The sequence below is a fragment of the Myotis lucifugus genome, unplaced genomic scaffold, assembly GCF_000147115.1.
Source record: "Myotis lucifugus unplaced genomic scaffold, Myoluc2.0 scaffold_299, whole genome shotgun sequence".
In the NCBI taxonomy this organism is placed as follows: Eukaryota; Metazoa; Chordata; class Mammalia; order Chiroptera; family Vespertilionidae; genus Myotis; species Myotis lucifugus.
In genome coordinates this window covers 110,602-133,347 of record NW_005871347.1, presented here as the reverse complement: position 1 = coordinate 133,347, position 22,746 = coordinate 110,602, and the positions used below count along the sequence as shown (strand labels likewise).

The 22,746-nt window shown below is 51.4% G+C and overlaps 1 protein-coding gene across 1 annotated transcript in view; it reads right to left on the bottom strand.

Annotated features, from left to right (window-relative positions):
• LOC102423713 (glutamate receptor ionotropic, delta-1-like) overlaps window positions 1–22,746 on the bottom strand; it is a 127,666-nt gene that overhangs the window by 35,433 nt on the left and 69,487 nt on the right. The window contains 1 exon segment of the mRNA XM_023763730.1: window positions 3,528–3,723. Coding sequence (XP_023619498.1) covers window positions 3,528–3,723 — 196 coding nt within the window.

Genomic DNA, 22,746 nt, shown 5'->3' with positions numbered 1-22,746 from the left:
GACTGGGAATGACTGATCACTATGACACACACTGACTACCAGGGGGCAGACGCTCAATGCAGGAGCTGCCCTCTGGTGGTCAGTGAGCTCCCACATGGGAGGAGCTCTGCTCAGCCACAAGCCAGTCTGATGGCTGCCAGTACAGCGGTGGTGGTGGGAGCCTCTCCTGCCTCCTCAGCAGCGCTAAGGATGTCCGACTGCAGCTTAGGTCTGCTCCCTGCTGGCAAGTGGGCATCCCCGAGGGCTGCCGGGCTGCCAGAGGGATATCTGATTGCCAGCTTAGGCCCAATCCCCCGGGGAGCAAGCCTAAGCCAGCAAGTGGTCACCCCTGAGGGGTCCCAGACTGCGAGAGGGTACAGGCCGGGCTGAGGGATCCCCTAGCCCCGAATGCACAAGTTTTTGTGCACTGGGCCTCTAGTTGATTATAATGAGAACCAAAAACTTAAAATACAGCCTTGAATCTAAAGCTAACACAGACCCTGACTTCTGTCCACCCACAGGCCATCCTCCCCAGCTCTCCCGCTCCCTCTGCATAGCCCCTAGCACGGGCCTTGTGTTGCATATCACTGTGTGTGTGTGGGGGGTGGGGGGGGTGAGAATCTTACATATTATTAAAAGGATATCATGTTGTAAGTTATTTTCCATTAGTGGACCCAGGTGAATTGCATTTACTCATTCTTATCCTGCTAAGTTTTATCCATACTCTTACATGGAGCTCCAGTGGATTCATTTCTTTGCCGGTTACTTTTTTTGCCTTGTTAATGCTCAGTTGGATTGTTTCCAGGGTTCTGGCTCCATAAGCAAGGCTCCCATGGCCTTTCTTGTCTCTGGGATGCATATGGAAGTTTATTTTGGGTGGATACACAGGAGTGGAACTGATGGATCCTGGGTATGTAAATATTCCATTGTATAAAAGAATGGCACACTTGTTGCTAAAGTGGTTGTACTGAGTACACTCTCCTAGCTATTAGCCACCTGCCACTCCTGCCCTCCCCACCACCTCTTATTTTGTGGGAGTCTAGTTGATGGAAAATGATATATCTTTATGGTCTCAATTTGCATTTCCTGGATCACTAATGATTTTGAATATCTCTTCACATAATTATTGGCCATATGTGTTGTCTCTTCTGTGAAAGGCCTGTGCAAGTCTGTAGCCTATTTTTCTATTAAATTGTTTGAACTTCTCTTACTGATTTGTAAAAGTTCTTTATATAATCTGGATGTTAATCCTGTATTGGGTATATGCCTTGTAAATATTCCTGCCACTGTGATATGTGCTTTTTTATTTTTTAAGTGTCTTATAGTTAATAGAAGTTTAATAAAGTCAGAAGTAGCCATCCTTTCTTTCATCACAAGTGCTTTTGTAGCCCTGCTGCAATGAACCCTGGGAGTTCCCTGTGTGGGTGGAGGATGGCTCTGGGAGGCGAGGAAGCAGGGAGGGACCCGGACCAGGCTGCACATTAATGAGAGGCCTTACATCAAGGTTGTCCTCATCATCTCCACATGAGGCACCTCCCGCACGCGCCTCCCCCCTGCCAGGGTTCAGGGCAGACCGACAGCTGAGGGTCAGAGCGCCATCCTATGCAGGTGTTAATAAATCAGCAAGCATGGCAATAGCATCATTTATGTTGCATTTTATTACTTTTGCTAAGGTATCACTTGATTAAATGTAAATATTCAAGATCTGCCATAACATGAACTTTTATGTGTTTTAAGTGTCTGGAGACCCCAGACTTGCCCCAGCTTCTCTCAACTTTGAGGGTTCCTAGTGGGAAAAGCGCCACAGGTACTGGCGGACATGCAGCTGGGATCCGCACCCACCTGTGGCAGGCGGAGCTGGGATCCGCACCCACCTGTGGCAGGCGGAGCTGGGACCCGCACCCATCTGTGGCAGGAGGAGCTGGGACCCACAGGCACCTGTGGCAGGCGGAGCTGGGACCCGCACCCACCTGTGGCAGGCGGAGCTGGGACCCTCAGACACCTGTGGCAGGCAGAGCTGGGACCCGCACCCACGTGTGGCAGGCAGAGCTGGGACCCGCACCCACGTGTGACAGGCTCCAGAACCACACACGCTGCTGTCGAAGTGGCTGAGCACTCTGCACTAACTGCAGTGTGAGGTCGCCGCCCATGGGCTCTCACTCCACAAGGAGCACGGAGCCAGTCTCTGTGTCTCCCCTGGACAGGAGCCACATTCAGCCTGAACGGCCCCTGGCTCTACAGCAGGACCCAGACCTCTGCCTCTCTCCCTGGGCCTGTGGGCTCCCCTGGGGGGTGGGGCTGGGAGGGTTCTGAGCACCCTTGACATCATGAAGAGCAGGGTGGTGGGTCCTGGTGGCCCTGGAGCGTTCCCCAGACGGTCCCCTCATAGCCACAGCACTCTGCAACTGCCAGCAAGTGGCTGGGGATATGGAACATAGGTGTGTGCACGAGTGTGAGTATGTGGGAGTGTGGGTGACAGTGTGAGAACCTGTGAGCTGGTCACACAGAAGGGCCTTATACCAGAAGGAAGCGAGGAGACAGCGAGGCAGGCTGGACAGCGGTGTGTGTGTGTGTGTGTGTGTGTGTGTGTGTGTGTGACACACTGTGTGTGTGTGTCTGCCTGAGGGCGTGTATGTGAGAGAGAGGCATGAGGCATGTGTGTGGGAGGTGCCATAGGTACAAGGGAGGGGTGCTGAGGCACCCTGGCCAGCGTCTGCTCACAGGGGCGCGTCTGTCTCACGCTGTTCGCTAATGACCACAGGGACAGCAGCCCCGGAGGCCAGCACCACTGGACAGAGGGTGCCCCCACCGGCAGCTCCTGACACCACCTTCCTCTCACCATCCTCCTCCTCACTGACCGCCAGGCCCGTGCTGGATAAAGGCAAACTCCTCAGCCTGAACCCCTGGCGCTGCCCCCTAAGGGAGGTGATGCAGTGTCTGACTGTATCTGTGTAATGGGATGATCATGATTAATTCAGTGCACAGAGGAAATAACCTGAAACAAATGAGCAAATTCTAACCCACTCCTGAAGGATGTGATGGCTTTTCTCCACCCTCCTCTCTCCTGGCTCCTTCCAGCCTTACCCGCCCTTGGATTCCCCCAACACAGCCTGATCCTCGGCCCAATGCCCTCACCACTGTCTCCCTGGCACAACCTTCGCCACAGGCAGACCCACGCGCACCCTCCCTCCCTCCCTCCGCGTCTCGCCTGGCCTCTCGTTTTCTTTTGCTGAGTATCCTCCTGCGGGTGGCAGGCACCACTGGGCCGGCATCCTGAGACCACAGGAAGGAGGCCCATGTCTCAGGCTCAAGCCACCTGCTCTTCGCTGACCCCTTGAAAACTGACCGTTTGGTACCTAATGAGCAGCCCCTCCGTGTGTTGTCAAGAATGTGCGTCTACCCAGGAAACGCGTGTGTCCCACGTGGCAGTCACGTGCTGGGAGAAATGCCGATCTACCTGCTGGAGGTGGAAGCTCTGCAGTGACAGGGCTGTTCAAAGAGGTGACCGCGCCCACAGCACCCGCAGGCCGGGGGCCGCGCCTGCCTACCTTCCTGATGCCTTCCGAGGGGCTGGACACGCAGTTGTCGGCGCCCCCGTTCTTGCTGATGGTCCGCCAGAGCTCGGCAAACGTGCTGTCCTGCTCCAGGGGGTTGGTGCCCTTGGCCCGGAAGTACTCGTACACGGCCGAGCCGCGCACCGTGCCGTAGGGCAGCTCCACCTGCTTGGACAGGTCCTGGAATGTCCTGAAATGCAAACAGGCTGTGAGCCACTGCCCCAGGCTGCCCACTGAAGGGCCAAACATGGGCTGCGAGGCCTCCTGAGGTCCGAGCCCAGCGGTGGCCGACCCACACTGCTCATCCCACCCCAGCAGCACAGATCCCTCAGCCCAGGGCGAGACTAGCCAAGGCCGCATTCTACTGAAGTTGTCTCCTCGGTGAAGATTAATTCAGTAAAGTTCTGAGCACCTCAGACCAGGGCCTGTGCTGAGCTCAAGGGACAAAGGATGAGCAGGTCATGACCCTGCCTCCGGGAGCTCGGAGTCCAGCTGTGGAGCCTCAGCGCAGGGCGAGGCGGGTACTGGCGCTCTCCACCCACACCCAGGGCACAGGGAAGAAGGCAGCTGGCGAGGTTGAGGACAGCCACTGGCCTGGAGCCCGGAGCGTGTGCCAGTTTAGAGGCGGGCCCTCCGCAGCGGGCAGCGGGGCCGAGGTCCACCCACTGTCACCCTCCAAGCATCTCCGGCCACTTTGTTTTTCAATAAAGAGATAAATCTGGGCTTTCCTATGAGATCACTTGATTTTTAAGTGTTGACAATTATTGAAAAGATGGCAAAGATAAAACAAAACACTTCTGAGGGCCTCGGGTCGCTGTCCATGGAGGAGAAGCCGGCAGCTGGGGCCAGGAGCACCGTGAGGAAGGGCGTGTCCCAGGAAAGCCCGGGAGCGCCCAGGCCGGCAGAGGAGGAAGGCTGGGGTGAGATGCACCCCGGCCAGTGGGCACCCCGCTCAGCTGCGCGAGCTGCGCCCCGGCTCAGTGTGCTGCGAGAATGTCGCACACAAAACAGAACGGCAGGGAACGCAGGCCTCCGTGGGGAGGAGCCTCTTCCTGAGCTCCAGTCGCTCACCCTGTCCTCATGTCTCTTCTGGAAACCTGTGTCCTTTTCATCAACTGAACACCATCCCCCCCTCACTGAGTCATAGTTCCAGTGAGACCAGTCTTCTCACCTGACCTTCACAACCCTCCTCCCGGCCTCATCTCCGCCGGGGCCCCTCCACAGCCCGGAGCCAATGCTAAACTGAGAAGTCCCCGTCCAGGTCCCTGTCCCGGGCCCCAGGCCCCAGTGCCCCCTCACAACCCTGGAGGCCAGGCCTCCCCTGCCCCAGCACCCCTCACAACCCGGCGGCCTGGCAAGTTCGCTAAAGTCTGTGCCTTAGTTTTCAAACCTTTTAAAAGTAAGGTCAGAAGCAGAGCCTGCCGTGGCTGGCTACCGTGGCCATGAAATGAGGTGGTGTGCTCAGCCCCAGAACAGCAGTGCCCCACGCAGATCCACGCGTGACGTGAGCCAGCGCTGGGCACCGGCACTGCTGGTGTGTCCTCCATGGAGTGTGGCCCTGAGGACTGAGGCGGGGCGCCTCCTGCCCCCAGCGCGGCCGGGCTCACCCAGCCTCACAGCCAAGGACGCCACTTGCTCTGCGGCCGCTCTGTGCTTCTGCAGGTCCTGGCGCAGCCCAGGCCGAGAGCTCAGCATTCATTTCAATGCATCACAGATGAAAGGGAGCACAAAATCACAAATCTGATGAAGAAATCTTTCTAATTATTGCCCATTATTTTTATCTAATTGAAGCAAGATGCTCCTTTGCCTGCAGGGCCTGTGGGCTATACCTCCGCTGTAATTGCCTGTGAAGGAGGAACATTTACACATGTTTTTATGTTTGCCATGGCAACACGGACACACCCAGGCTCTGATAAACTGGGCTGCTCTGCGTTTCCACGGGCCGGGTACGGGTGCAGCCTCCAGGCGCTCAGCACCGGCTCCTCCCGCCTCTGAAAGGAGAGAGGCTCTCTCCTCCGGACACGTGTTGGCAATGGTGAGCTGCCCAGAGCTTCGGCGAGCACCTCTGGATGACAAAGAGGCTGCCTCACACCCCTGCTGTCTGAGCTCAGCGTTCCCACCGCAAAATGCCCCTCCATCTTCTCTCTGCCAGCCGGTGGTCGGCCCAGGCCTCCACCCATCCACTCCATGACCTTTAGTCTGTAGGGAGGGCTCTCCCATCTCAAATGCAGCTTCCTCTCTCAAGGAAAATCTCCAGCCCACCAACGTGCCCAGCACCCACCGGGCACTGCCACCCATCTCAGTGGACGCACCTACAGAAAGCCATTTGGAGGTCTGATCAGGGAGCCCAGCTATCACACCCCGAGTCAGCTATCTTCCTGGGCACACCCTCTCGTCGGGGTGTAAATTTGGAAGGGACACAGGGGGAGGACTAGCACCCCGGCTCCAAGCCCACAGGGGCAGCCAGCAGAAAGCAGGCGCCCGCGTCAGACAGGACGCCCGTCCACACGAGGGGGGCTGCAGGCCCCGAGAAGCGGCCCTGGCAGCACACTTACGCTGGCCTGTTTGTCAGTGTAGGCTCTTCAGCAGCGCCCGCTAGAGAGCACCCCTGGGAAATGAAGAGCCGCTCCTCAGCCTGGGGCTTCTGTAAGCCTAAGGTGCCTGGTGCAACTGGCCGAGGCCATTCCAACAGTTGTTCCACCAGCAGTGACAGGACAGCTAACCTACTAGGTAGGACTCAGCTGCACATACAGCAAGGACTGGATGCTGGGCACCCCCAAGGAGTCCACAGTGTGGGGCTGTGGGCAGCAAAGTGGCTGCACAATGAGAAACTAGAGTGGCGTTCTGCAGGCCCTGGGAGCTCAGAGGGCTGTCAGCTCCTGAAAAGAAGAAAGACTTCCTAGAGAGGAAACAGTAAGCCAGGCACAAGGGCTGGGGAGGTAGCCAGCTGGAGGGTCAAGGGCTAGAGTGTTGTGGGAAGAGCAGGCATTGCCTGAGGAGGCCCTGACATGAAGAAACATGGCTCATTTGGGAGAAGGCACCCAGCTAAAACACGCAGGTCTGGAATCAGACAGACTGTGAGGTGAACCCTAACTCTGTTTGAGGTAAACCAGTCATTCTCAGAGTAGAGTTCAGGCATCAGCACCGCCGAGGACCTTCTGAGAAATGCAAATTCTGAGGCCCCACCTCAGATATACTGAAGCAGAAACCTTAGGGTGGCACTCAGCCACGACCACTCACTGAGGCCAGCCATCTAATGTCCGAGGTCTTACTTTTCTTGATGCATATCTTTCTCACAGGACTGGTGAAGGTCAAAGATCACAGACGTATACCCAGCATGCAGTCAGTATTTAATAAATGCCAGCTCCTCTGTTAGGCCATCAACAAGGTATTGCAGTGGTTGAAGCCGAGAAGCCATGTGAGGAGAGATGGGTGACAGGGCCCAAGTGTTCACACCTGGATGGAAGCAATTGTGGGCAGGCAGCACATTTCCAGGGCTTGCAGGCTCATGGCATTGGCCCAGCTAGTAAGATGCCTGTGGTAGATCGTGTCTCCATCTTGTTGCCAAGGTACAAGCCAATGATTCACTATAGCACCCAATCTAGTCACCTTAGGATGCCCAAATTGAAGATCTGAGAAAGTCTGAACCCAGGATGTGCATGGGACATCGAACTTCCCTGAGAGGCAATCTGGACCCTTGCTCAGTGGACCATCATGGTGACTCCGTAGCAGAGGCCTCCCTAAGGAAGTAGTGAGCATCTGGGTGAGGAAAGCTGCTACGGAAGATGTCTTTAAAAGCATCAGCACCAGCGAGTGGAATGAAGGAAAAAAATAATATCAGAGCAAAAATAAACAAAATAGAGTCTAAAAAAACAATACAAAAGATCAATGAAACCAAGAGAACTGACACCAAAAAGATAAATAAGATTGACAAACCTTTAACCAGACTCATAAATAAAAAAAGCGAGAGGACCCAAATAAATGAAATCAGAAATGAAAGAGAAGTAACAACTGACACCAAAGAAATACAAAGGATTGTAAGAAAGTATTATGAACAGGCCAACAAATTGGACAACCTGAGAGAAATGGACAAATTCCTAGAAACATACAATCTTTTAAAACTAAATCAAGAAGAATCAGAGAATTGTAATAAACAGATTACAACTAGAGAAATTAAAGCAGTATCAAAAAACTTCTAAACAAACAAAAGCCCTGATGGCTTGACAGGTGAATTTTACCAAAGATTCAAAGAACTAACACCTATCCTTCTCAAACTATTCCAAAAAATTCAAGAGGAAAGAAGACTCCCAAGCTAATTTTATGGGGCTAGGATTATCCTAATTCCAAAGCCAGATAAAGACACTACAAAGATAGAAAATTATAAGCCAATATCCCTGATGAACACAGAAGCTAAAATCCTCAACAAAATATTACCAAATTGGATCCAATAATACATTAGAAAAATCATACACTATGACCAAGTGGGATTTATTTCAGGGATGCAAGGCTGGTATAATATTCGCAAATCAATAAACGTTATACACCACATAAACAAAATGGAGGATAAAAATCACATAATCATATCAATAGATTCAAAAATGGCAGTTGATAAAATCCAGCAACTATTTATGATAAAAACTCTCAGCAAAGTGAGAATAGAGGAAGCATTTCCCAACATAACAAAGACCATATATGACAAACCTATAGGCAACATCATACTAAATGGGAAAAAAATACAAGCATTCCCCATAAGATCAGGAACAAGACAGAGTTGTCTGCTTTCACCACTCTTATTTAACACTAGAGGCCCGGTTCACAAAAATTTGTGCACTGGAGGGGTCCCTCAGCCAGGCCTGCCCCCTCTCACAGTCCGGGAGCTCTCAAGGGATGTCCTACTGATGGCTTAGGCAAGCTCTATATGGAGAGCGGGCCTAAGCTGCAGTCTGGCCTCCCTCTGTGGGAGGCGACCAGTCAATCAGGGAAGGCACTGCCCCCATCACCCCCTCACTGCTGCTGCCTTTAACCTCCCTCTGTGGGAGGCGCCCAGGCTGATCAGGGAAGGGCAACACCCCCATCATGCCTCTGCTGCTGCCACTGTTGCTGCTGCCACTGTTCCCATCACGGCTGCCTGAGCCTCGGCCCTTGCAGCCACTGTGGCTTGCCTGAGCCTCTGGCCGGCCCTGGCAGCAGCAGCCGCCACCCATGGCTTGCCAGAGCCTTGGGCCGGCCCTTGCAGTGGCAGTTGCCATCCACGGCTTGCCTGAGCTTCAGGCAGCCGCTGGGGCTTTGTCTGGAAGGACGTCCGGAAGGACTTCCAGAGGACATCCATTCTAATTAGCATATTACCCTTTTATTAGTAGAGATAGTATTGGAAGTCCTAGCCAGAACAATCAAACAAGCAGAAGAAATAAAAGGCACCCAAATTGGAAAAGAAGAAGTAAAACTGTCATTATTTGCAGATGACATGATATTGTATGTAGAGAATCCTAAAGATTCCACCAAAAATCTACTAAAACTGATAAATGAATTCAGTAAAGTAGCAGGATCCTATCTAATAAAAGAGAAACATGGTAATTAGCCGTAACTTCGCTACCCATCCCATTGGCTAATCAGGGCAATATGCAAATTAACTGCCAGCGAAGATGGCGGCCGGCAGCCAGGCAGTGAAGCGAACAGGGAGGCTTGCTTGCTCCATGATGGAGGAAGCCAAGGTTCCCCGCCTTCCGCTGCTGGGCTCTGAGCTGCAGTTTAAGAAACATTGTTGCAATTATAGAAGCAAAAAAAAAACCCAGATACCTGCTTTCAGCTGTCAGAACTGCAGCAAGCAGGACCGAAACTGTGTTACAATTATAGAACCCAAACAAACCAGATACCTGCTTTCAGCAGCAAAGGCCTCAAGCTGGAGCTGGCCTCAGAGCTAAAGCTGGCTCTCAGCTCCAGTGACAGCCATAGAAGGTAAATAAATCCCAGAATAAAAGAAAAAAAGAAAAAAAGGAAAGGTTGGAAGCTACAGTCGCCCGCCAGCCTGAAAACGGCCCTCAGCCCCTCACCCAGACTGGCCAGGCACCCCAGTGGGGACCCCCTCCCTGAAGAGGGTGTGACCAGCTGCAAACAGCCATCATCCCCTCCAGGCACCCCAGTGGGGACCCCCACCCTGAAGTGGGTGTGACCAGCAGCAAACAGCCATCATCCCCTCATCTAGGCTGGCCAGGCACCCAAGCAGGACCCCCACCCTGATCCAGGACACCCTTTAAGGCAAACCAGCCTGCCCCCACCTGTGCACCAGGCCTCTATCCTATAAGAGTAAAAGGGTAATATGCCTCCCAGCACTGGGATCAGCGGAGCCACGAGGCCTCCCATGGCCGGGATCAGCGGAGCCGTGAGGCCTCCCGGCACTGGGATCAGCAGAGCAGCAAGGCCTCCCAGCACTGGGATCAGCGGAGCAGCGAGACTTCACTGTCTCTGTGTCAAGCGGAGCTATCAGGCTTTCTAGCACTGGGATCAGCGGAGCCGCGAGGCCTCCTGGCTCTGGAGCAGCTTGACAGGGGGCAGCGCTCAAACCCCCTGATCACCCTGCGGCTCTGTGTGTGACAGGGGGCGGGGCCACAGCCTCCCTATCCACCCTGCCCTGTTCATGACAGGGGAAGGTGTCCCAACCCACTGATTGGCCCTGCTCTGTGTGTGACAGGGTGCGGCGCCCCAACCCCCCCATGGGCCCTGCTCTGTGTGTGATGGGGTGGAGCCACAATCTCCCCATCGGCCCTGCCCTGAGTGTGACAGGAGGGAGTGCCCAACCCCCTGATCGGCCCTGCTCTGTGTGTGACAGGGGGTGGTGCCGCAACCTCCCCAATCGACCCTACTTTGAGTGTGACAGGGGGTGGCCCCCCAACTCCCCAATCGGCCCTATCCTGAACGTGACTGGGGTGGCATCGCAACCTCCCGATCTGCCCTGCTCTGTGCATGACAGGGGGCAGCGCCCCAACTCCCCAATCAGCCCTGCTCTGAGCCCAACCAAGGGCTGCACCTAGGGATTGGGCCTGCCCTCTGCCACCCAGGAGCAGGCCTAAGCCAGCAGGTCGTTATCTCCTGAGGGGTCCCAGACTGTGAGAGGGCATAAGTGGGGCTGAGGGACACGCCTCCCCCCGCCCGAGTGCACAAATTTTTGTGCACCGGGCCTCTAGTACAATATAAATATCCAGAAGTCAGTTGCATTGTTATACACCAATAATGAACTAACAGAAATGGCAATTAAAAAACAATCCTATTTATAATTGCTTCAAAAAGAATGAAATAACGAGGGATAAAGTTAACTAAGGATGTAAGAGACCTGTATTCAGAAAATTACAAGACACTGAAGAGAAAAATTGAAGATACAAATAAATGGAAGCATATACCATGTTCATGGAAAGGAAGAATTAACATAATTAAAATGTCCATACTACCCAAAGCAATCTATAGATTCAACACAATTCCTATCAAGATGCCAATGGCATATTTCACAGAACCAGAACATATACAATATTCCAAAAATTTATTTGGAACCACAAAAGACCCAGAATAGATACAGTGATCCTGAAAGGGGAAAAAAAAAGTTGGAAGAATCATACAACCTGATATCAAACTGTACTACAAGGTCAGAGTAATCAAAACAGTCTGGTACTGACATGAAAAATACATAAATCAATGGAACAGAATAAGAGATCCTGGAAATAAACCCACACCTTTAGTCCATTAATATTTGACAAAGGAGGTAAAAATATACAATGAGGTAAAGACAGTTTATACAATAAATGGCATTGGAAAAATTGGACAGATATGTGCAAAACAATGAAACTAGACCATCTCCTTACTCCACACACAAGAATAAACTAAAAATGGATTAAATACTTAAATGTTAAACTAGAAGCTATAAAAATCCTAGAAGAAAACAGGCCATAAAATCTTGTTTTCACAGCCCTCTGTAGCAATACTTTTTCTGGTAAATCTCCTAGGGCAAGGGAAACAAAAGACAGAATAAACAAATGGGACGATCTCAAATTAAGAAGTTTTTGTACAGCAAAGTAAACTGCCAACAGAATGAAAAGACAACACCTGAATGAGAGAACATATTTGCCAATGACACACCTGATAAGGGGTTAATATCCAAAATGTATAAAGAACTTATAAAACTCAACATAAAAAAGAATCCAATTAAAAAATAGGCAAAGGACCTGCGTAGATACTTCTCCAAAGAGGACATACAGGCCAATAGACACATTAAAAGATGCTCAATGTCACTATCATCAGAGAGATGCAAATTAAAACCATAATGGGATATCACCTCACACTCAGAATGGCTATCATTAATGAATCAACAAAGGAGTGTTGGTGAAGATGTGGAAAAACGGGAACCCTTGTGCACTGCTGGTAGGAATGCAGACTAGTATAGCCACTATAGAAAACAGTATGGAATTACCTCAAAAAATTAAAAATGGAACTGCCTCATGACATAGCAATTCCACTTCTGGGAAACCTGAAACACTAATTCAGAAGAATATATGCACCCCTATTTCATTGCAGCATTATTTACAGGAGTTAAGATCTGGAATCAGTCCAGGGCCCGTCAGTAGATGAGTAAATAAAATAGCTATGGGACATTTACACAATGGAATACTACTAGGCTGTAAAAACGAATAAATTTTACCCTTTGCAACTGCATGGATAGACCTGGAGAGTACTATGCTAAGAGAAATAAGCCAGTCAGAGGAAGACAAGTACCACATAATTTCACTCAGATATGGAATTTAATAAACAAACTGAAATGCCAACCAAAATAGAAACAGACTCATAGAGAGAGAGCAGGCAGACAGCTCTGATGGGGCAATGTTGGGAGGGTGGGAGAGAAGGGATTGAGCAAAAAAGAAAAAAAAGAGAAAGAACTCATGGACATGGACAACAGTGTGGGGGCTGGTGGGGGGAAGGAGTGGAAGGGGTGTGGGGTGGATAAATGGTGATGGAAAAAAAATAAAAGAAGGAACACAAAAGTAAGAGCATCACTCCCCAGGCATCCACCTGGTCTGGATTGATCAGGTGTCAAGGTGCAGTGCAGGCGTTGCATAGCGTACTTTTCATCACTGGTCTGCTGTCTGTCTCTCCTTCACCCCTTGGTCATGTTTGGTGCTGGCATCCTCCCAGGGCAAAGTTCAGCCTCCCTCCCAGTATCCTTTACAGCCAATACCTGTCACTCAAAGGGACACTAACTGAAACTGGGTTTGGGACCAATGGGAGCTGCTTCTCTGAACCTCTTGCCCTGGACTGCTGATCCTGGGGGGTCTCTTAATGAACACACAGCTGACTCCTCTGAGCACATTGGACTGCTTTGCCAAAGGAATTTGTAAGCATGCCTTGCCTCTGAGTGTGGTTCCTCTAGTTAAATATGCACCTTCTGGTAGAACCACATGGTCTCCTTCAGCTGTGGCCACGGACAGTCTGTCTAGCTTAGAACCCCTCCCTCCCTCCTCATACCTTTCTCCTTAAATCAGTCTTACTATTCCCAGATACATTTTCAGTAACAAAGAGATAAATGTGTTTGCCATGTGAGAAAAATCAATACTACAGAATTTATAAATATATCTTTGCATGTTGCAGAAATATTTACATTGGCAATGGAGATAAATACACTTGCCACAAGAACAGAATCAATACACATTCTATGTAAAACAGATTTTAACAACTGCAGGGTTGCCACAATCATGGCTCTGATAAGTTTAAGTCCCAAAGCCCTATTATTCATCCTTAAAGAGAAAAGAAAGTCGTGGAGTAGCCAAAGGCATGGGTGGGGTGGTCAACTCTGCTATCACCGGCCTTAACTCAGCCCCAGATGCCTTTGCTGTCCTCCAGCGTCCACTTTTCTCCTCTCGTGTCCGACTCCACAGGCGCTACTGCTGCACAGAGCAGTGGGGATTGCCTGGCTGCATCTCCACAGCCTGCTTACAGGAGCGTGGGGTACAGCGCTGCCATCTCCCTGGCCCCCGTGCCTGTGCCCCTCTGATATTTCTCCCACGCACTGTACCCCGCCCTGAGGTTTGCCACATTTCCCATTCTCTCCTTCCCCAGACCCAGGCTCTTCACAGAGGACAGGACCTCAGGTGAAGGCTCAGACACTGGCTCAGACACTGCAAGAAGCAAGTTCAACTTTGCACTCTGAGAGGCTTCCCAGAGTCATTCACCCTTCCCCCTTCCTTCCTTCCTTCCTTCCTTCCTTCCTTCCTTCCTTCCTTCCTTCCTTCCTTCCTTCCTTCCTCCCATCATCCAATCATCCATCCATCCATCCATCCTTCCATCCATCCATCCATATATTAAAGAAGGCATATTTCCCGAGCGTTTGCTGGTGTTCTGGATCGAAGGATACAGCATGAACAGCACGGAACTCCTGCTCTGGTGGAGTTTACCTGGCGGAGGTGGGGACAGAGAAACAAACATGAACAACAACAACACTAAACACAGCAGTTATGTGACCTCAGCAAACTTTCTGGAAAGGTACAGACTGTACCTATGTGGGTAATGAAAGCCATATACTCTTCTGTTGCATATTTCATGGTTTTCTGTGTGTTTTTTAGTTGAAGCACTTTAGACATCTTTCAACAAAGAAAAAGTCGTAGCTTTCAGGCTGGAGGAAAATGGGCTGTAAGTCAGATGTGGCCTGGCGTCATATAGTCAGTGGTCAGCAGTGCAATGGAGCTTGATAAAGCAGAATAGGGTTATGGAAAATGGTGGGGGAAGTGGTTATATAAAGGGTGCAGGGGGTGAGTTAGCCATTGGAGTGGCCATTGAGAGCACGTGTTTCTCTAATATCCTTCTTGCCAGCCAGCAGCACCTCCATGCCAAGAACACAGCTGGCTCCCAGCGCTCAATACCCACAAATATTTGGTGCCACAAACCAATAAAAAAGCAGGATGCACCATTAACTTTCAATGTTTCAGTGCTGAGGCTCCGAATCCATCATTATGAGGCTACGTAAATGTGACCAAAATGCAAATCAGAGCGGCAGCCTCCAGGAGGCCTGAAGGTGCCATCGCTGCCTCCTGGCAGGGCCACTCCAGAGACTCAGCTGCCAGAGCTTCTCTTCCCGCTGGCTTTTGTTTTCACCACCCTCCCCTCCCTCTCCTCCTTTTTCATGAGTCTGACTGAGCCCCTCTGTTATGTCAGCTCCTCAGCAGGCAGTCCCTGGCTATGCTGGAAGGAAGCTGCAATAATGCTAACTCCCAGACACGGCTAATATTGCGTTTGTATTGCTTCATTTAACCATGGCCATACTTTTTCATGAAGTTATTAGTATCACCCCGTTTTACAGATGAAGAAATGAAGGCTAAAGGAGATGAAGTAATGGATAGAAGGTTACAGAAGCAGCAAGTAAAAGACCTGGCTTCCCAGTCAGGGCTGCTTGATCCAAAAGCCCAGACACTGTAATGGTAAGCAGCCCCTAGGCAAGCGAGGGGAGTTAACAAGAAAACTGACAATGGAAACCATTGTGCAAATACATCCTGGGAGTAAGCTTAGAGTCCTCGGAACATGATGTGAAATCTCCAGGTGGCGATGAGTTGGACTGAGGACAAAGATAGAGGGCTAGCAGGTAAAGAGAATGTGAAAATTGACACATAGAAAAGAGGAATAAAAGATGTTCTGGGCAAAGGTGACAGTATTTTCAAAGCATGGATTATTAAAAGTTTGAAACTTTCTGGGAACAGCTAACAGTTTACTGTGAGGAAGCAGAAATTATGAAAACTAAGAAGCACTAAGGGCAGGAGGATCGAGGGGATAGTTACTCATGAAATACTGAGGATAGTATAATGGAATGCGAGTGCAATAATGATGGGAAAAGGAGCTTCGCTCAAGTTGGTGGCATAGATAAACGTGGTACTCGCATCCTCCCACAATCAGATCAAAATTACAGCTAAACTACAGAACAACCATCATTCAGAACTGCCTGTAATCTAGCTCAACGGAAGTCCTACTGCTAAAGATATAAAGAATAAGCCACACTGAGACTGGGACAAGGGGGAAGGCCCTGAATGGGCTGGTCTCACACCCATGTGCAGCAGTCAGAAACTGGGGCAGTCTGTCAGCTGTAGAGACTTCCTGAGGAGCAAGGAGTCCCCAGCTAAACACCAGCACCCCCCCCGGGGTTCTAGTGCCTGGAAGAGAAATCCTAATAACTTCTGTTTATGAAAACCAGTGGGATTGAGCCTGAGTGAACAGGAGGCAGCCAGAGTCCCAGCTGTTCCTCTTAAAGGGCCACATAATCTTTACTTGGACTCACTCCCTCTGAGCTCCAGCTCGAAAGGTACTAAATTGTCCTACGTGGAGGAACTAAATTGTCCAACATCAGGGCAAGTGCTCGGAGGGAGCAGCTTTCTCCCAGACCCCAGACAGAAGTGCAGGGGCCATTGTTCCTGTGCTGAGCCCTCTCCCTGCAGGCAGGTGCCACATCTGAGCCTCCATCAACCTGGCTCAACTATTGGCTCTGCTCTGGGACTCCCTGAGACTTTGCCCCACCCAACTCCTGGGCCAACCCCCTTCCAGTGGCTTTTCCATATAAATGTCCTGGCTTGGTGCATGTTGCCGACATTCCTAAAATCACTCAAACAAACAGCATCTGGCCTCTGTGTACCCGTACCTCTCACTAAGTGGCTCCAGGCCTGGCACTGTGGCAGCTAGCCTTGGTTTGAAGCCTGACCTCTCCTGGGCACCTCCAAACCCAGCACAAGTAGCCGCCATTTGCAGATCACTTTGCAGCTCATGCTGGAGGTGACACAGGCAGCAGGTGACCTAGGCCTGCACCTCCCAGGAGGCCCCAGTGCCAGTGCACCCAGTGGGCTGCTTCGGACCACATTAACCACCCAACCACCTCCACAAGCAACACACTGAAGGAATGGACTCAGCGGGTAACTGAACCTGCTGAAGTGAGTCCTGTTCCATGGAGTTGGCCCCTGCACAATTGATCCTCCACCGTGGTCAGGCTAGTCCTCACAACCAACTGGCTTAGGGCAAATCCCTCCCATTGACAGTATTTCCAAACCATGGGTGTATTGAGAAAACAAAACCTTCTGGAAATGTCTAACAGCTTACTGTTAGGGCGCAAAAATAATGAATAACTACGAAGCACTAAGGATAGGAGCAAAAGGATAATTATTTTTAAAAAATACTTACAGGAGAGTATAATGGAATAAAAGTCCAAAAATGATGACATGAAAATGAGCTTCCGGTCAAGATTGCCAATAGCAATCAAAGCTCACAGGAGGGCACACACCGCCCACATGGAGGGGGGGACACCTGGAGTGCCCTACTCAGGTGACTGGGGAGGCTGTGCCACCGGGAGACATGGCACCTCTACATAACACGTTGAAACAAACACAGGGAGGCAGCCAAAATGAGGGGACAAAGAAATATGTCGCAAATGAAAGAAGAGAAAAAATCTCCAGAAAAGGAACTAAACAAAATGGAGACAAGAAATCTACCAGATGCAGAGTTCAAAACACTGGTGATAAGGATGCTCAATGACCTTAAGGGGAGAGTAGAGGAACTTAGTGAGAGCTTCCACAGAGAGACAGGTAACATAAAAATGAAGGTAGAAAACATAAAAAGAAACCAGTCAAAAATGAATGACACATGAACTAAATGAAGAATACATTACAGGGAATCACAGAGTTAGAAGAGATGGAAGCAAAAAATACCCAATCAGAACAGCAAAAAGAAAAAAGAATCCGAAAAGAAAATGAGGAAAGTGTAGGGAGGCTCTGGGGAAACTTGAAGCATTATGAGGTTGCTGGAAGAAGGAGAGAGAGAGAGAGAGAGAGCAAGAAATTGAAAACCTATTTGGGAAAGATAATAACAGAAAACTTCCCTAACCTGGTGAAGGAAATATACATACAAGTCCAGGAAGCATAGAGTCCCAAACCAGATGAACCTAAACAGGCCCACACCAAGACACATCATAATTAAAATGCCAAATGTCAAAGACAAAGAGAAAAATCTTAAATGCAGCAAGAGAAAAGCAGTTAGTCACCTACAAGGGAGTGCCCATAAGACTGCCAGTTGATTTCTCAATAGAAACTTTGCAGGCCAGAAGGGATTGGCATATCAAAGTGATGAAAAGCAAAGACCTACAACCAAGATTACTCTTTCCAGCAAAGCTATCATTTAGAATCAAATGACAGATAAAGAGCTTCCCAGACAAGAAAAAGCTAAAGGAGTTTTCACCACCAAATCAGTATTACAAGAAATGTTAAGCCCTAGCTGGTTTGGTTCAGTGTATAGAATGTCAGCCTGTGGACTGAAGGGTCCTGGGTTCAATTCTGGTCAAGAGCACATGCCTGGGTTTCAGGTTCGATCCTCCAGTAGGGGGCATGCAGGAGGAGGCCAACAAATGATTCTCTCTCATCATTGATGTTTCTATCTCTCTCACCCTCTCCCTTCCTCTCTAAAATCAATAAAAATATATTTAAAAAAACAAAAAGAAATGTTAAAAGGTCTTCTTTTGGAAGAACAACAACAAACTATAAAAGAAATGAATGATACAATTGCAATAAATACATATCTATCAATAATTACTTTAAATACAAATGGATTAAATGCTCCAATCAAAGACATACAGTGACTGAACAGATAACAAAACAAGATCCTTACATATGCCATCTACATGAGACTCACTTCAGATTGAAATACACACACAGACTAAAAGTAAAGGGATGGAAAAATATATTTCATGAAAATGGAAACAAAAGAAAAAAGCTGAGGGTAATAATACCTATACCAGACAAAATAGACTTTAAACAAAGGCTATATACAAGAGACAGAGACCCAGCAATCGTAACTCTAGGTATTTATTTGAATAAACCCAAAACACTAAGATAAAAAGACATAATTATCCATATGTTCAGAATTATTTATAATAGTCAAGATATGGAAACAACTTAAGTGTCCATCAATAAAGGAATGGATAAAGAAGGATATATATAATGGAATATGACTCAGCCAGCAAAAGAAAGAAGCCTTACCATGTCCAACAACGTGGACGGACATGGAGGGTGTTGTGCTGAGTGCAATAAGTCAGACAGAGAAAGACAAATGCCTGGTGATTTCACTTACACGTGGAATCTAAAACACAAAATAAATGAATAAGCAGAACAGAAACAGACTCATAGGTCCAGAGAACATTTTGATGGTTGCCAGGTGAAAGGGGTGTCGGGATGGGTGAAAAAGGTGAAGGGATTAAGAAGCACAAATTGGTAGTTACAAAATGGTCATGGGGGTGTAAAGCATAGGGAATATGGTCCCTAAGATTGTAGAAACTATGCATGGTGTCAGATGGGTACTAGATTTATTGGTATGTTCGCTTTGTAAGTTATATAATGTCTAATCACAGGGTGGTAAACCTGAAACTAATATAATGTTGTATGTCAACTATAACTAACATTTTTAAAAAATACTTTTTAGCTGATGGGAAAATGAACTGCTGATGTTCCCTGGACAAGTACAGGGTCTGTGCATTGTGAGATGAGCATGCTGGCCTACTGCACAGTGGGTAGTAGAGGAACTGCAGGACGCTGTCACACGCATTTTAAGGCAGAACTAAGGGACAGCATGAGCATGTGCTGCACATGTGTGTGCATGCAGGTGTGTGCACATGTGTCTAGGGCCTGGGTGTGTCACTGATGAGTGTGCATGGAAGGGCCTCAATACAGGGAAAACAGAGGACAGAGGGCAGGTTTGCAGGAAAATCACATCAACAAGGACACAGACTCCGGTGGAAAGGGAGGGAGGGAGCTGGAGGGGCGTCTGTTCTGCTACTGATGCATCTTGTGCAGTTCAGGGGTGCAGGGACCTCACTTAGTGCCAAGGACTGAGCAAGGGCCGCTTGCTTCGCCATCAGAAATGCCCTTGGGGACCACCAGGCTGAGCCTGCGGGCGGCTGTGCTGGCCTCCAGGCCGCACCTCTGAGCGCCAGAGCGGCCTGCCCAGACCAACACCCACGGAGGAGGACGGGCCACTCAGTGACAGCTGTTTCCTCCGGGACAGGGCTCTTCCAGCATCGCCAGCGATGACAAGTGCCAGCCAGGGCACCACAGGTCCACCTGGCATTCACCGCTGTGACAGATGGTCTGCTGCGCCCCCAGGCGGCCCATCCCTGACCAGAGGGCACAGCCTACGGAGGCACCGAGATGCTGGCAGAGCTGCGCAGGGTGCTGCTTGCTGTCCTCTGAGAATTATCCATCACACTCTCTTCTTAGGCTTGGGCCAGGCATTAGACACCTCTGCATGGCCAGCAGTACAGTCTGCTGGCAGCAGACACCCAGCTGTGGGGCCCCGAGAAACCAGCCCCGAAGCTGTTGGAAAGGGAAACCGTGGCTTCTGGGCCCGGCGGGCGAAGAGGACACTGGCCTTGTGCTCACCCCTCTCTGGCGGCCCCTCCTCACAGCCCTGGGAGCAGTTACCACAGTCTCGCCCCCAGAGGGAGCGACTCCTCCAAGAACGAGAGACACGCACCAGCCTACCAGGACCCGCTGAGCATGTGAACCAGTCTGCTCTGGCCGCAAAGACCTGGCTCTACACCTTGAACTTCCACGTCTTGAGAAGAAGGAGCAAAGTAGGGAAGCAACACAGTCCAGTTTGGGGCTACTGTACTGGGACCCCAGGCCTGGCTCTGGGTATATTCCTGGGAACAGGGTACCTCCTTGCCCCGAGGGACACCTGTGCCGGGAGGCAGTGCAGAACTTTCTGATGGAGTCAGACCGTGGTTGTAAGATCACTCTACGACTCACTAGCTCTGTGCCCTTGGACTAGTTACCCAACTTCTCTGTGCATCCGTTTCCTCCTCTACCCACCAGGGATAGTTGCAGATTGAGCCCATTTGGGCAAAGCACTGAGACTAGTGCGGTCCAGGGGGACACTCCGTGCAGGGTGCCTCGGCCATCGCCCTGTTCAAGGAGACGGCTACGCTGTGTCCCGGTTGTAAAATGCCGCCTGGTGACAGGTCCAGAAGCGGCTTGTGGGCGAGCGTAGCGTCCGTTTTAATTTGGATGCTTTGAACCTGGGGTGTGATTTCTGGGTCCCTGCCAGCCCCGGCCACCATTTGGTCTTAGACGCACAGGACACTCTGTGCCCTGAGCCAAGTGGCGTCTCAGGCCTCCCCCCGCTGTGGTAGCTCACGATCAGATGGCGTGGGCTGGGACGAAAGCCTGGTCTTACCTAGGATCCTCTCTCCCCGCCACGCAGCACTGCCGACGGCTTCTCAGAGCAGTGCCTCGCGCTGCAGCGTCCGTCCATAGGGCCTCGGTCTCCGAGCCGCTACTGAGGGCCTCCCACGTGCAGGCCGCGGGCACTGGCCGTTCTCTTTGTCTGGATGCCTGGGGCTCTGCCCTGCAGTGTCCTGCCGCCACCGCCCAGGAGTGAGGGCTGCAGGGCCTGTCACACCAGGGCCCAGCCACTCCACACCCAACGGGACAACCTTCACCCACCTTACTCATCTCCACAGCCACCGCTCAGCTCTCTGTGGGCTTCCCAGACTCTTAGCAAATGAGTATCAGCCCCGTGGGCTTGGGGTGAAGATGATGCACAAAAACCAGCCACAAACCCAAAGCCAGGCCCACTCCAGCCTCCGCGGGCGAGAGGGTCTGTCTGCAGGGACAGTGGTTAATGAATCGTTGTTAGTCCACGATGGCGCCCGTGCCTGCTGCCCCTCCGATCACAGTCTGCCGAAACAGGGGTCACCCCACCAGCCAGGCAGCACAGGGCCGGGCCACCTCTCTGGTGTCAGATCCCGCGCCTGCAGCATCAGCCGCACCACTGCAGCCTCCTGTGTGCTAACCACTCTCTGTAAAGGCGTTGCTGAAAGTCCTTTCGTGGGTCTGACCCGCAGCTGGAGAAGCCGAGGCCGAGGTGGAGGGTGGGGGCGTGAGAAGACCCCCAGGTAAAGAGGCTCAAGGGGAGGAGAGGCTTCCGGACCAGGGAGTGAGCAGCCAGAAGAGCAGGGCCATCCCTCGGGAGCCCCTCCTGCACCCTGCACTCTGCTCCCCACGACCCAGGCTCCCCCCACCCCCACGTGCCCGTGCCAACCAGTGACAGCTCCCTTCTCCTTCCAACCACAGGCTTGCCCCCGGTGGGGTGGGGGGGGGGGGAGGCTGTACCCCTGCCTGGACGGAGTCGTGCCATGCTTTTCTAATGTCAGACCTAACGGGGACCAGCGGACAGAACAGCTGCGCCTGCGCTGTGGGAGGCACAGTGCCCGCTGCTGGTGCGAAGGTTCTCCGTGAGGCTGTGAGTTCTGGCCACGATGCTGTGTGGACACCCTCCTGGGCTCCGCGTCCCCTCAGCACAGAGGGACCCGCCTCCAGCAGCTCTCCCAGGCTTTCCAGGTGGTCTGTGCCCGCCGCCCGCCAGTCCTCCAGCCGCACCGGCACTGTGACTGTGCTCTGGCCAGACTCCCACATCCACCCCGCTTCTCTTCCCTCCGGCCTCCCACCGCCAAGTGGGACCTGCCTCGCACACCCAGCCCCTCCCTCATATTCCAAGGCCTGGGGTACGCGTCACTACTTCAAGGATCTGTCGAAGATACTCCCCCTCCGTGGGTGGAACTGTGTCCCCCCAAATAGATCCGTTGGAATGCTCGCCCACGCATGTACGCACGTGACCTTACTGTGAGGCAGGGTCTTCACAGAGGTCACGGGTCTTCTGAGGTCGCTAGGGGGCCCTAATCCAATAGCCTGGGTCCTCTAACAAGGGTGAACGTGGACGCAAAGAGGAGGCATGGGGAGAGCGCCACGTGAAGACGAAGGCAGAGGTCGGGCCAAGTATCTACCAGCCAGGACCTGCCAGAGGCTGCCAGCAGCAGCCAGCCAGGGAGCAGGGAGGGCGGGGCCAGCCCCCCCCCCCCCTCCGCAGCCTCAGAGGACCCCCCCCCCACCCCCAGATGCTGAGTTTCTGGCCTCAGGAGCCGAGGCCATGGATCGCTGTTGCCCCGCCCTGGTTTGCAGCGCTTTGTCCAGCAGCCCGTGTGCGTGTGCGTGTGCGCTGGCTCCCAGCAGACCCGCTGGGCCACACTGCCTCTGCCGGCTCCTCGGTGTGGCCAGTGCCACTCCCTGAAGGTGGAGACCACGGTTTCTCAGCTGCTTTTTATGTCTAAAGCCTAACACAATGCCAGGCACACATAGGGGCAAATGGCCATGGCTGTAGGGAT